The sequence below is a fragment of the Oxyura jamaicensis genome, chromosome 1 (assembly GCF_011077185.1).
Source record: "Oxyura jamaicensis isolate SHBP4307 breed ruddy duck chromosome 1, BPBGC_Ojam_1.0, whole genome shotgun sequence".
NCBI lineage: Eukaryota > Metazoa > Chordata > Aves > Anseriformes > Anatidae > Oxyura > Oxyura jamaicensis.
In genome coordinates this window covers 130,807,263-130,820,746 of record NC_048893.1, presented here as the reverse complement: position 1 = coordinate 130,820,746, position 13,484 = coordinate 130,807,263, and the positions used below count along the sequence as shown (strand labels likewise).

Genomic DNA, 13,484 nt, shown 5'->3' with positions numbered 1-13,484 from the left:
TTTCTTTCTTTCTTTCTTTCTTTCTTTCTTTCTTTCTTTCTTTCTTTCTTTCTTTCTTTCAGCTTCTAACATCACTGGTGTTTATAGATATTCTTGAGGTTTAAATTCAAGAAGGCACGGTACAAAAGACTGCTGAACTATCCTCCTTTAAAAATCCATTCTAATCATTATGATAGAAATATAATCTGACCAATATGTTTTCAGTTATGAACTTCTTCAATTAATGGATCTCATAATGGATAATTGTTCCCAATCCCACTAGTTGACAGTGTTTTATTTATTATTATTACTTATTTTATTTATCCTATTACTATAAAAAAAAATAATTCTTATTGTTAACTTTGTTCTCTGATTATTTATTTTCATCATTTACAGGATTCAGTTTAAACATACTCTCTATCAAAAAATGCCCCCATTATTTAAATGCTTGTATGCAATATATATTGTGGTCTTTCTTGTCCTGTCTAAAGTATTATTATTAATGCACAGAATCATCTGCTTTCACTTATCATTTCCTTTCCCCCACTTTCAATCTACACTGCTTTTGCTCAATTTAACATATTGCTGTTTATTTTCATTTAATTCACACCTCATGGGCTACAAACGTACGTTCAAAGCATTGATTTTCTCTCAAGCGTAAATGTGTCTGCAATGAATGCTGACTGAAGAGTAACACACATTCCTATTCATAAGGTGAATTATTAGATGACCTATAAGACAAATGAGGGAACTGAGTATTTCATACCTGGTGATATTGGCACTGGAAGAATGTCAAATGTTAGGAATTTTTTTCTTATTCAGAATTCCACATGGCATGTTAAAATGCCATTCATCTTTTATGTGCTTTTGCAAAGCATTAACTGTTAGTCAGCATAATGGAACTGTTACAATAATGTATTTAAAGTGTTTCATTTTTTTGGTGACATACTCTGACTTCATCAGAGAGTAAAATGTCTCAACAGTTGCACATTGAACCCGTCTCTAAAACACTGAAAGGCCCATTGATAATTTATTTGCTTTCTTTTCTTTTTACTCCATATTAAACAAATAAACAAACAAACAAAACAAAACAAAAAACACGACCACCACCACCAAAACAAAACAAAACAACAACAACAAAAAACCCTCTGTAGACCTTCTTCATGCTTACACCAATTTTTCAAGTTGTCACAATAGTAATAGTGATGTAGCTACTCCTGCCTGAAGCACTGGTACAGAAGGTACAGAAGGTACACAAGCATGCCTTTTTCTTTTTTTTTTTTTTTTTTTTCCTTCTCTCCTTTCCTCACTTATCACCAAGTCCCACTGTTGCATGCTCTCAGTCAGCTGTTGTAAATATTGTAGAAAGCATACCATAAGTACTCTGTTTCTTTTGACCAACAGACTTACTGTTGGAAATGTTTATTTCTTCAGATAAAAACATCAAAAGAAATGCAACTCACAAAACAGTTCAGAGAGAATTTATTTGAAAACATTTCAGTCATTGGAAATTTAATTAGGTCTTCCTTTAGAAAGCTAAACTGAATATCAAATTTAGATATCTTTATTAACTTAGATAACAAAGAATCAATGTCAGTAAAATAACTCAGGGGTATTCTTCCAATTTAAAAAGGAATCAAGGATATGTCTTTCCAACCTATATCATTCCCATCTCCAACCCAGGCAGAGCTGGATGAATGAGGGCAACAATAGAGTATTGTAACTACTCAAAAGAGGGTAATTTTTAGTAACCCAATAGATGCCTCTGATAGCATGTTTTCCTATCTACTGTATGAATCTTCAAATCCTTCTTCACAAGCATATAGCTGTCAGACTATCTGTTAAGGACTGGCACACAACCCCTCACATTGTTCACTCTCCTTATGTTGATATATCTGTGAAGGATGTAACATGGCCCTAACATTTGAACATATAAACATTTGAACATTTGCTGAACATTTGAGCATATAAAATTTCCATTATGGTAGGATAGTACTACTGTCAGCAGAATAAAGCTTTAAGTGAACCTCTTAATGAAGATCTCAAATATATTTTTCCACATAGTGGAATGAAAAGCCATATATTCATGACATTTTTATATCCCAAATGTAGTTTCTCATGCCTACTCTGTAACAAATTATTTCCCCATTTCTAAGACATGCTAGAAACAATATTTTAAAAGGCTAAGACAACAGTGAATGTAAAAAACAAACAAACAAAATAATAATAAAATAATAACAAGGTAAAAAATGGAAGCAAATAGAAGCAAAAGCTTCTTCTAAGTATTCATTTTAAGCATGACTCATATGCCATTAAACAGTCACTTTAATTGTCACCACTTATTTGCTAGCAACTGTCTTTAAAGTAAAACACAATAAAGCACTGTGTTTTTGTGCTGTGCTTTCTTGCTGTGCCCTAGTGATTTTACAGGATTGACCTGCCCTCCAAACCTAGCTTTGGCAGTTGATTAAACAACAGTGACAGTGGGTCAGTAAAAAGCCATCAAAAGGATGCACAACCTGAGCCATAATTATACAATAAGTACCAGGACGTTGTCTCTGTTGGACAGTCATTGAGACTCAAAGAGTCTCAGAGACATAAAAATAAATAAATAAATAAAAATGACAATTTTAGTGTTTAAGGTCCACCTACAGAGAAACATGAAATGGCAAAATCTGTCACTTAACAGATTTTTTCATATGTGTTGCTATGGGAACAAACAGAAAAAATGCCCAATTCAGGATAAGGGAAATTATTAATTTAAAATTATTAATCTTATAAATGGTGAAAAAAAAAAAAAAAGAAAAAAAAAAAAAAAAGAAAAAGCTAACTAACCCTTTACTTTTTGAGAGTTGTAGGACCTCAAAGTACACCATATAGCTTCCAGATTGCATGTGGCATTGTAGACAGAAAAATGGTTTCTCCATATATGCTCTCAATATATGGACAGCAGCCCTGCAGAGAAGGATCTGGGGGTTATGGTTAATGCCAAACTGAATATAAGCCAGCAGTGTGCCCTGGCAGTCAGGAGGGCCAGCTGTATGCTGGGGTGCATAAGCATGGCATTGCTAGTCAGCTGAGAGAAGTGATTGTCCTGCTCTGCTCTACACTGGTGCGGCCTCACCTCAAATACTGAGTTCAGTTCTGGGCACCACAGTACAGTAAGGACGTGAAACTCTTGGAGAGTGTACAGAGAAGGGCTACAAAGATTGTGAAGGGCCTAGAGGGGAAGATATACAAGGAGTGACTTGGCCTTTTCAGCCTGGAAAAGAAGAGGCTGAGGGGAGACCTCATTGTGGTCTAGAGCTTCCTCATGAGGGGGAGTGGAGGGGCAGGTGCCGATCTATTCTCTTTAGTGACCAATTATAGGACCTGAGGGAATGGTGTCAAACTGCAACAGGGGAGGTTCAGGCTAGACATCAGGAAGAGGTTCTTCATCGAGAGGGTTGTCTCACACTGGAAGAGGCTCCCCAGGGATGTGGTCACAACACCAAGCCTGTTGGAGTTTAAGAAACGTTTGGACTATGCTCTTAGTCATATGTTCTGAATTTTTGGGTAGACCTGTGTGGTGCCAGGAGTTGGACATGTTGATCCTTATAGGTCTCTTAAATGTCTCTTATAGATCTCTTCCAACTAGGGATATTCTCTGGTTCTATGATTCTATGATATATGTACCCTGTTAGTGTTGTTTTGAAGTGCTACAAGCTTCCCTTTACCATTGGAGGTACCAGTGGTTACAGAGGAAATACAATCTTAAAATATTATTTTCCTACAAGTATTCTCCTGAATTATCCAGAATAATTAATATTATATTAAATATTGCTAATGGTTATATTGTTCATATAAACCCAGGGGAAAGAAAAAAGAAATATATATCTTGGGTTAGTCTTTCCGCTTACCTGGGAAAAATGAATTGTTACATCTAGGGGTCTTTTAAAATAATGTATATTTCTGTCTACAACATGACAAGTTTGTAATGCTATATTTCTGTCTCATCAACTATAGGGAGGCTTCAGAAATGATTCATGGCTCTTCTGAAGTACCTGTTATAATATGTAGGTTTAGTATGGCCATGGAATCATAACTGGGTGATGGTATGTATAGCTTGCTGAAATTAGCTTTCATGTAGCAACAACTGTAAACTGCTTGCAACTACTAGTAATGGGATTGCGAGAAGCTCCTCAAAAATTGCTTAAATACAACTCATTCTACATGGGACAATCATAAAGAAATTAAATATAACAGTGAGACTGTGGAGATCTCCATAACAATTCCAAACACGTCTATTTGCAATAATATGAAGTCCTCTATCTATATGTGACACGATCCATACAAAGACATAATAATGGTAAAATAGTCTTCCTGAGTGGGCAGTACAGCCAGCATGCAGCATTCTCTGTCCATAAACCAAGCTTTTGTCCTTAAGTTTGTCCAAACAAGTCATCCAACTGATGACTTACTGTTTCCAAAAACATCTAAATATTCCACAGTTCATTCACTCTTGTTGTAGCCCTGTGGGATTTCTGTATTTGAAAGTACCTGCTTGTCTAAAATGCAGTGCAACAAAAGCTTTATTTTTCCTTGTAAAGTGACCTGAAGCATTTGATTATTTCTTAGTCATTGTTTCATGCTCAAGGTTTTTGTTCAGTCTGCAAAATCTCCCTCCTTTAAACATTGTTTGTATTCATTAAAGGCTGCTAGAGCTGTGTGTTTCACACTAGTCATCTCTGAGTTTTTCTTATAGTGCTGCATACCATTCACTGCACTGCAGTAAAGCTGCAGTTTCCAGAGTCCAATCCTGCCATTAAACTTTCATTGGAAAGATTTACAGCCCTTTGTGCCACAAGTATCTTTGTTTTAATTCAGTACCAAAGACTCAAGGTTAACAAAAAAGCCCTTGCTGTTCAAATAAAACACTGCAGTATTCTTTAGAGGAATGTTATAGAAAGCGGGCAGAAATTATTAATGGCAGTCACAGATTAAGTTGCTTTGAGGGCTCTTTCCTTGATATTTACAAGTGTATTTCAGCAAAACCTTGATGTCTCTATTTTGTAAGCAGAATTAATTTAAATGTTCAACCTTTTCAAAGCAAAATTTATATCTGAGTCTTTTCTTCATCCTAGTGAAGTGCTTTGAAGCCATTACATCCACCAGAGGGAAAATAAATAAATAAATAAATGTTTCCAATGTCTGCCTGATCCACTTATTTCCTGAATTTCTATTCCTATGAAGGTCACTAAAATAAAATAAAATAAAATAAAAATAATAATAATAATAAACTTATTTACTTTTGTAAGAGATAATTGCTATCTGTGTGACAGTTCCTTCTTCAAGTAGAAGACATTTCCTCTGAGTTTTCAGTATCTTAATGAGCTGTTTCTTTTTCCCTGAGATGTTTTTTTCTTAATAATTTTCCTATTTTTAAATAAAAAATACAGTGCTTTATTCTTCTCACTGAGCTACTGAAAAAAAAAAAAAATTAGTTTGAGGGAACACACTAATTAAGAATGTATTAAATATGAATAAGCCCCAGTTACATACTGCCTCATGCATACCAAATAGTGCTATAATACTACGGCACAATCGGGGTTTGAGGCCATTGCTATGGAATGTTGACTAGCTTATTAGTATGTTATCAACCAAAAGGAATGCTGAAGGTCAGACTTACCCAGTTTTGGCAAAGTTCGTCCAATATGTCATAACTACTGCACTGAGCATGACATCATTCTTGGAAAAATTGCAATTGAACAGTTCTGTCGGGCCAATCATAGGAATGCCAAACACATAAGGGACTTCATCACCATGAGCTGAATCAGCCCAGCTTGGTTTCATTTCACTTTGGCAGTGATGATAAAATGCATAGAAATATGTCGGAGATCCATACTGGGCATGAAGGTCAGCAGTGGCAACAGCAGGAGCAACCCACTGGTGGTCAGTAAAAAGAGCTACCAGGGTCTTCCGTCTTGTTTCAGGGTTTTCTTTGTCTGCCCAGTCAGTGTACATGAATTTAATGGTCTCTCGCAGTGTATCTTTCCCTTCTGGATAACCATATAGATTGTCCACAAAATTGGAGACAGAAAAGTCAAAATCATTGGGGGAAACACCATCTTCATTGTCTACTATGCCATCTACAAATTTTAAACCTTCCCCTTGATTCACACCCAGCATTATATCATAGTTAAGGAATTCTCCTTGCTCCATGAGAATCTGGGGGTCATCTGGAATCACGTCTCCATCTATCACAGGCCCAAAGGCAATGTGGTATGTGGCTGGAGTGATGGTCTGTTGAATGAGTTCTTTGTAATTCTTATTTCGAAGGCATTCAACCAAATCAGTGGTATCCAGCATGTCACAGCCGACTTTATCTGCCAATATCCTAGTGTACTTGGCAGGCTGGTAGTTCACTGCCCAGCTGGACAGGGCTGTTCCACTCTGTATGATTGCCTTTTGGAACAAACCTGCAGATGCAAATTGTTTAAATACAAATCAAGTTATATATTACAAATAATAAAATAAAATAAATCAACATTCTCTATATTCTTTACTTATTGATTGTACAATAACAAAATGATGCATATTCTTATATTCCAATTCAATTTCTATATGTTCTACTCACTGTTCCTTTTTAATAGTATATGAAATAGGCTACTAATTAAACTCTCTCTTGTTCTTGATGCTCATATACAGAAAGCATGAAGGTTTCATGTTACTGTTTCTAGAACAAAACTCACACTTTTACTGCAGTTTTCTTGTATTTTTAATTTAAATGCTAGTTCCCTGGCTTTAGCACAGTGGTAATCTTGTAAAAATTTATTTAAAGGAGTGGCAACTACAAGCAATCATATCCTCTTCACCATGTAAATGACTCTCATAAATGCACTCTTCAGTAGTTTAAAGGTCAAATGAAAATTACACACTCTCATTTCCTTCACAGAAGCTATGCATCATATAATTTGAAAAAATCTGCTCTGCTAAAATCAATTTAATAGGCTTGAACCTTCTCCTCTTACATAATTTTTTCTTTATCACCTGAGAGTGTGCATATATATATTATTTTTTCTTCATATATATAGTGTTAGTAGTACTTATATGGTAAATTAAAATATGTTTGCATATTTTAGAAGAAAATAAGACAAAATTGAATAGTTCTGGTTGTTTTATATTTTTAAAGTATTGAAATAAAAAGACCCAGGCTGAAGAGTTTCTTTGTGACACCAGAGCAGTGCAGATCAACGGGAGCTTATTGGAGAAACAGAGGCATCTTCTTTTTCCCGGGAAGATAACTAAAATTGCCTACTGTATACTTAAACTAAAAAGCCTGAGCCTCTTCTGCACATGGTATCTACACTCAAGCTCTTGAAATGCCAAAGACAGCAAGAGCTACAAAAATATTTGAAGACCTTGAAGCATTTACAGGGAAAGTGCGCTGTGGCCACTACACCTTTGTGATGACTACTTACTGCACAGGGTATAAAATTTCAGTAATGCAATTAGTTGATTTTTTTCATTGTTCCATCTGCTTGCTTTTAGCAGGGATTACTCAACAGTTACTCACTTCACAGTATTCTATCAATTCCCTGAATTGTCAGGAATAATTCTATGTACTTTCAAATAGGATATGTTTACTAGCTGCCTTGCTACAAATGACAGCTGTGGCTTAGATTTCTGACATAGATTTCTGTACGTTTGATTGTGATAGGAGTAACATGGAGTTATAAATACGATACATATTTGTTTGGTTGGTTGGTTTTGGCAAGGATTATGTAGCAGGGGGGCTATAGGGGCAGGCACTATAAGCAGAGTCCAGAAGCTGCCCCATATTAGGTAAGAAGGTAAGAGCCAGTTCCATATTTTCCCTCTTGGAAAAGGGACCCGCTACTGGAATAAGTTGATCCAATGAGTGACTCTGGTTGTGCCTTTGTGAGAGCATATTTAAGAAAGGAAAATAGCTGCTGTGCTACAGCAGCTGGGATAGATGAGTGAGATAATGTTGAGAGAGATAGCCCTGCAGACACCAAGGTCAATGAAGAAGGAGGAAGAGGAGGTGCTACAGGCACCAGAGCAAAAGTTCATCTTCAGTTCATGGAGGGGACCAAGGAGAAGCAGGCTGGATGGGAGGGAAGATGTTTTTAGTTTGCTTTTAGTTTCTCACTGTTTAAGTCTATCAATAATAGTCAATAATTTATGTTAATCTCCCTGTGCTGAGCCCTGGTGAGTAATCTCCAGTAAATAGGGGTCCCTCAAGCTATTTTTTCTTCATATTTTTTCACTCTCTTCCTTTCAGAAGAGAGAGTGAGAGAGGTGTGGTAGAATATGGTTAGCCTTCAGTGTAGAGCCATCACATTGGTCTTGTCTTTATTTATTTATTTATTTATTTATTTTACAGAGTTGGTCTTGCCAATAATAATCAGTACACTACTGTTGCTATATGTTTTTTGTTTGGTGGTGGTGGTTGGTTGGTTGTTTTCTGAGGGCAGAAATTCTGCAGCTCAGACACTTACCAAAATTTTAAGAACTCTGTGTAGGATCATGTTCTACTTGTGGAGAGTTAAATAGTTTTTGAATGAAATTGAGTTATGTTGTTGTTTAGTAAGGAAAGCATCTAAATACATGTTGGAAAGGTAGACAAGAATGTTTAAGAAATGAAAAATGTCACTGCTCTTTTTAATTTTAAATATGTCAGATTCTTTGATGGAAGATTCAGTGGAGACTGTTGATAAATCCAGAAAAAAAAAAATATATATATATATATCTATGGCCTGTGGCAGTTTTTGTATGAAATTTCTACTATGAAAGCGTGCATTTTTAATGTAAAATATTTGGGTTGATTAATACAAATACAGAATACTAGGTAGTAGGCATTTTACAAAAAATTACAAACATGGTGTAATTCTAATTCAGCCTACATGATTTGGCAATTTTCCTTAAATTATATATGTATGTATATATAAAAAAATTTGTTTTAAAAGTGTACTGTTGATTTACAAAATAATAATTTTACTGTTACTGTACTACTATGTTTTGCTCAGGAGATCCTTACCTTCTGAATAGTGAGAGAGTGTGAGAAGACTAACACAGGAAGCTCCTGCCCCAGATCCAAAAATAGTGACTCTTTTTGGGTCTCCTCCAAAAGATCCAATATTTTCTTCAATCCAACGTAAAGCTTGGATTTGGTCAAGCAATCCATAATTACCTTTTGCAGCTTGGTCCCCAGTACTTAAAAAACCTATAAGGAAAAAAAGGGATAATTTTAGTTCACCAGACAGAGTTAGCTACAGGGTAAACATATATTCACACCTTATATTGTCATTGTTAGATCTTCTGAGCTCCCCCCCCCCCTTTTTTTTTTTTTGAAAAAAAAAAAAGAAAAAGTTATAGTCCTAATAATATGTCTCTGGTGCAGCTTGTGGAAATCATTCTGTGTGTTTGGTTTTGGTTTGTTTTGCCCTACTGCAGAGATTATGTTTGTGAAAGATCATAATTTCTTTTCTGAAATAATTATGTATCAATGAATAAATATAGTCTGAAGATTTTAAACATTTGATAACTTCATGTTATTAAGGTATAAAAAAATAGGTAATTGTTTTTATGCAAAGACTGCATATAGGAATAAGTGAAATACCAAGTCTTCCACTATGAACAATGCTCACTAACACATTAATTTAAATGCTTCTTAACATGGACCAAAATTCTTCAGACCTACAAAGCTCTATAAATTATTATACTCGTGATATGGCTGGACAAGCTCAGAAAAAGAAAAAGGATGAAAAAATAGTAAAAGAATCAGGAAACGATGTAGGGAAAAAAAATACACTCAAAATTTTGCAAAGGTTGTTTATTAGGAAGATAGCAGGTCAATTGTGAGCAATTCAGTCTTTGGTCAAGACATTTTATCTGAACAAATCGGGTTTTGTTTCTTTCACTGGAAATTGCAGGAAGAGCTGTGCTGCTATTTTTTGTTCCTGTACTGTGTTTATCAGATTTTAGAAACAAAGCATGACACATTTGCTGCCTGTCTTGCAACTTGGAACAAAATGACTGAGAGACTAGGACTGAGATTAATTTTGCTTTTCTGAAACCAGCTAACCTGAAAGGTTATCCATGCCCATCATTCACAGACTTTGTGTTACGTTCAAATTACCACATTGAATGTGGTACTTACACCCCTCTCTTTAACTCCCACAGACCTTTTCCTGCCAGACAACTGGAAGCCAGGAGTCTATTAGAATACCTTACAACATATGGATGTTTTCAGGTGGACATTAGTGATTTAGGTGCCACTGGTAGTTGCTCGTCAAGTCAGAGAAGGAACTCACTGATATTTTCAAGCAAATTATCATTTCAGGCAAATTTGCCAGAAGAGGGCCCCAGGACTCAGGGCAACTGCAGTCCTGGAGCAGTTTGAAATTAAAGTGAGAAAGAGATTCACTGTCTGCAGCCTTGAGCCACCTTAACCTGCCATAAGCATGCCTTCCTGTTCCTAGCAAGGACTACAGGGGAGACCTGAGGCCCTGAGGAAAAAAAGACCTTGCAGTACATTTGAACTCCTTTGGCAAAGGGGAACAGATTTATTTGCACTGGCTGACAATTTTTTTTCAGTGACAAGAAGAGAGAAAATTCACAAGGTTTATTAAATGACTGAAAATGAAAGAAGTGGAAAAGAAGCAAAGGTGAACAAAAAGAAGAAACAGATGTGTTGGACATTCACAGATATATTTGCATGATTTTTTCTGTGGTAAAATTTCTACAATGAGATGTAAATCCAACCTCAAGATTTAAAAACAGTATCATTTAAAGGATTAAATGCTAAATTTCAAGTGCTATATAGACTACTTTACGATATTGCATTTCTACATGCAAAATTAGCCATTATTAAATGAATTACCTTGCATCCAAAAAAATATATTTTTTTTCAGATTTAAAGGCAACTATTAATATCTATTTAATGTCACAAAGTGTTTCGTGAACTCTGTATTTTTCGCAAAATACCTACTTCAATTACAGTAATACTAATCATACCTTTATTACTAAATAGCATTTGATATGGCTTTCTCATAAAAAACAAACAAACAAAAAACTCTAGTAGTGGCAAGCATGGTGGTTAAAATAGCAGTAACATGGTCTTTCTCATACTAATAGGGAAATGGAGAAAAAAAAAAAAAAAAGAAAACAAATCCATAATTGTCCTTTTTTAAAATATATATACATATATATATATATATTCCCAATATGCCTTTATTCATTTTTAGGACTATCAAAGAATAATTTGCTTGCTGGATTTGTTGCTGCAGTTCACTGTAATGTTCCATAATATTTTATAATTAAGCCTTTATTCAATCAGTACTATGACATCCCAGTGAGAAAGTGGCTGTTGTAAAAGCTTTAAAAAGCAGCATGGTAATTAATATTCAGAGCCTAAACAACTTTTACCTCTTTTAGCAGCATCAAGCTAAAGCTGGTTGATCTTTGTGTTTTTGAATTCTTTCCAAATGTACCGAAAGGTGACTGAGTAAAACTGCAGTCAGTGAATATCTGCTGTTAGACAAATTAAGATTTTTTTGTTTTGTTTTCACAGTTCTCTGCTGATTCTCATTAATTACAAGAGTAAATTTTCTTAATTTCTAAACTAATCATCAAGGCAAAGTGTCAGCCCCACATGACACAAACTGAATTCATAAATCTGTCTTTTCTTGAAGAGTGTATATTTTATTTCATGTTCTGAATACTAAAACAAAATATTTATTCAATGCTATTTCAATAATTTCAGGCAAGAAGTAACTATTCATCAAGAAATACACAACATTAACAGCTTTTTATTTTTATTTTATTTTCCTGTGGCCACTGTGAAGATTTCAGAACAGTTTCTTCATGTGTCACTGTAATATCCTAAAAAAAAAAAAAAAAAAAAAAAAAAAAAAAAAAAAAACAGGAAGGAAGCTTTGCTTTGATATGGGGATTTATACTCTGTCTGTGTCTGGTAACTATGTTTTTAAGTGAAATAATAATATTTTCCAGTTTATTGTACAGAGTGATTCAAAGAATAGTGTGTGAAATGAAAATCCATAGATTAGGTTTTAATAGAATATGGAAGTCCATTATCCATTCAGTAGTCTGATTAACACCTTTTACATTTTTTTACTTTAAAATTTATGTGTCTATTCTAACATTATTAGTACTACCCCAACAGATACTATGGGGAAAAATAAAAAGCCACCAAAAGCAGCTTCAGATTTTTAGACAACGATCTTTGAACTGGTATAATTCTAATAAAAGTAATTTTCTAGACATGTGAGGAAATATAGATGATCAGCTTAGAATGGCACCTACATTTTAGGTAAGTTTAGGTGAAATCAGTCCCTACCTAGAGAGTAAAGTCGCTTCTAGTACTGTTAATTCCTATTGCTCAGGACAGACTGGCAAAAGGACAGACTCTGCTCTGCTTACTATTGAGATGAAAATACTGAATGACTCCCCTGACTTCACTGAAATTATTTTGGACTTAATTGATAAAAAATGTGAATTTGTTTCCATTTGAAGATGTTTCATTGCTGTTACTTTCTCTGAAGTAAGTGAGCATACCATTGGCATCAACACCAAATTCACTTTAAAAAAAAAAAAATGAAAAAAATAATTAAATTACATTCACTTAGAAAAGACAAAGAAAAATAAAAGAGCATCATAAAGTTAAATAAATTATGTCCTGAAAACTACACCTTCAGCTTTAGAGATAAATGCCATCACCAAGATAACAAAAATCCTGCAGCAATTTGCATTTTATTATTTGTGTACTGATTTCTCATTTTTTTTTAAACGATTCCAAAAAGTAAAACACTGTTTTCCTTTGCCATTTCCCACACAGTGTTATTATATCACTACAGGTAAAGCCCATTCTTCATCTTCGTAATTGGTCCCTGGGCCTAAATCATATCAAATCAATTTGATGGCTGGCTGAAAGCCTACATTTCAACTGTGATTGTTCCTCCATTTGTTTCTTGTCCTTCCCTTCCTTTTTTTTTTTTTTTTTTTCCCCCCACCTGAAGCAGTGTTAAGAGAACACTAGACACTGAGCTACTTATCTGTGTTCAATTTTTTTTCTCTTTTTTTCCTCTTGCTTCCTTACTCATCCCTTCCACTTCAGCCAGACATTTGAATTCCAATGTCAACACCAGCTGCAAATAAAAGCTTCTATAATGAAGGCATATGTGCTGAAAGTAAGTTGCCTGCTCTAAGTGATGAGCAGAACAGTGGTAACAACTATCAAGAACACTTGAACTCTGTTATATTTTCAAATATTTTTAGTTCATGACTCTTTCTAAGTTTAAATATGACCTGCTCTATGATTATTTTGTTCTTGTTTCAATTTTCTATTTGGTATACATAACTACATGGGCACAAAAATCAATCCCTGTGGTCCATGCCATGATGTAATAGACTATAAGTTGTTAGAAAAATAAGAGGAAACTAATGAAAAAGACTGCCCTATTTTTCTTCTTTTTTTATTTTTA

The 13,484-nt window shown here is 34.6% G+C and overlaps 1 protein-coding gene across 2 annotated transcripts in view; it reads right to left on the bottom strand.

Annotated features, from left to right (window-relative positions):
- NLGN4X (neuroligin 4 X-linked) overlaps positions 1–13,484 on the bottom strand; it is a 204,395-nt gene that overhangs the window by 6,629 nt on the left and 184,282 nt on the right. For both annotated transcript variants that reach the window (XM_035309439.1, XM_035309529.1), the window contains 2 exons: positions 9,020–9,205; positions 5,648–6,437 (listed from right to left, as the gene is read on the bottom strand). In XM_035309439.1, the coding sequence (XP_035165330.1) occupies positions 5,648–6,437; positions 9,020–9,205 (976 nt within the window). The remainder of the gene's footprint in view (positions 1–5,647; positions 6,438–9,019; positions 9,206–13,484) is intronic.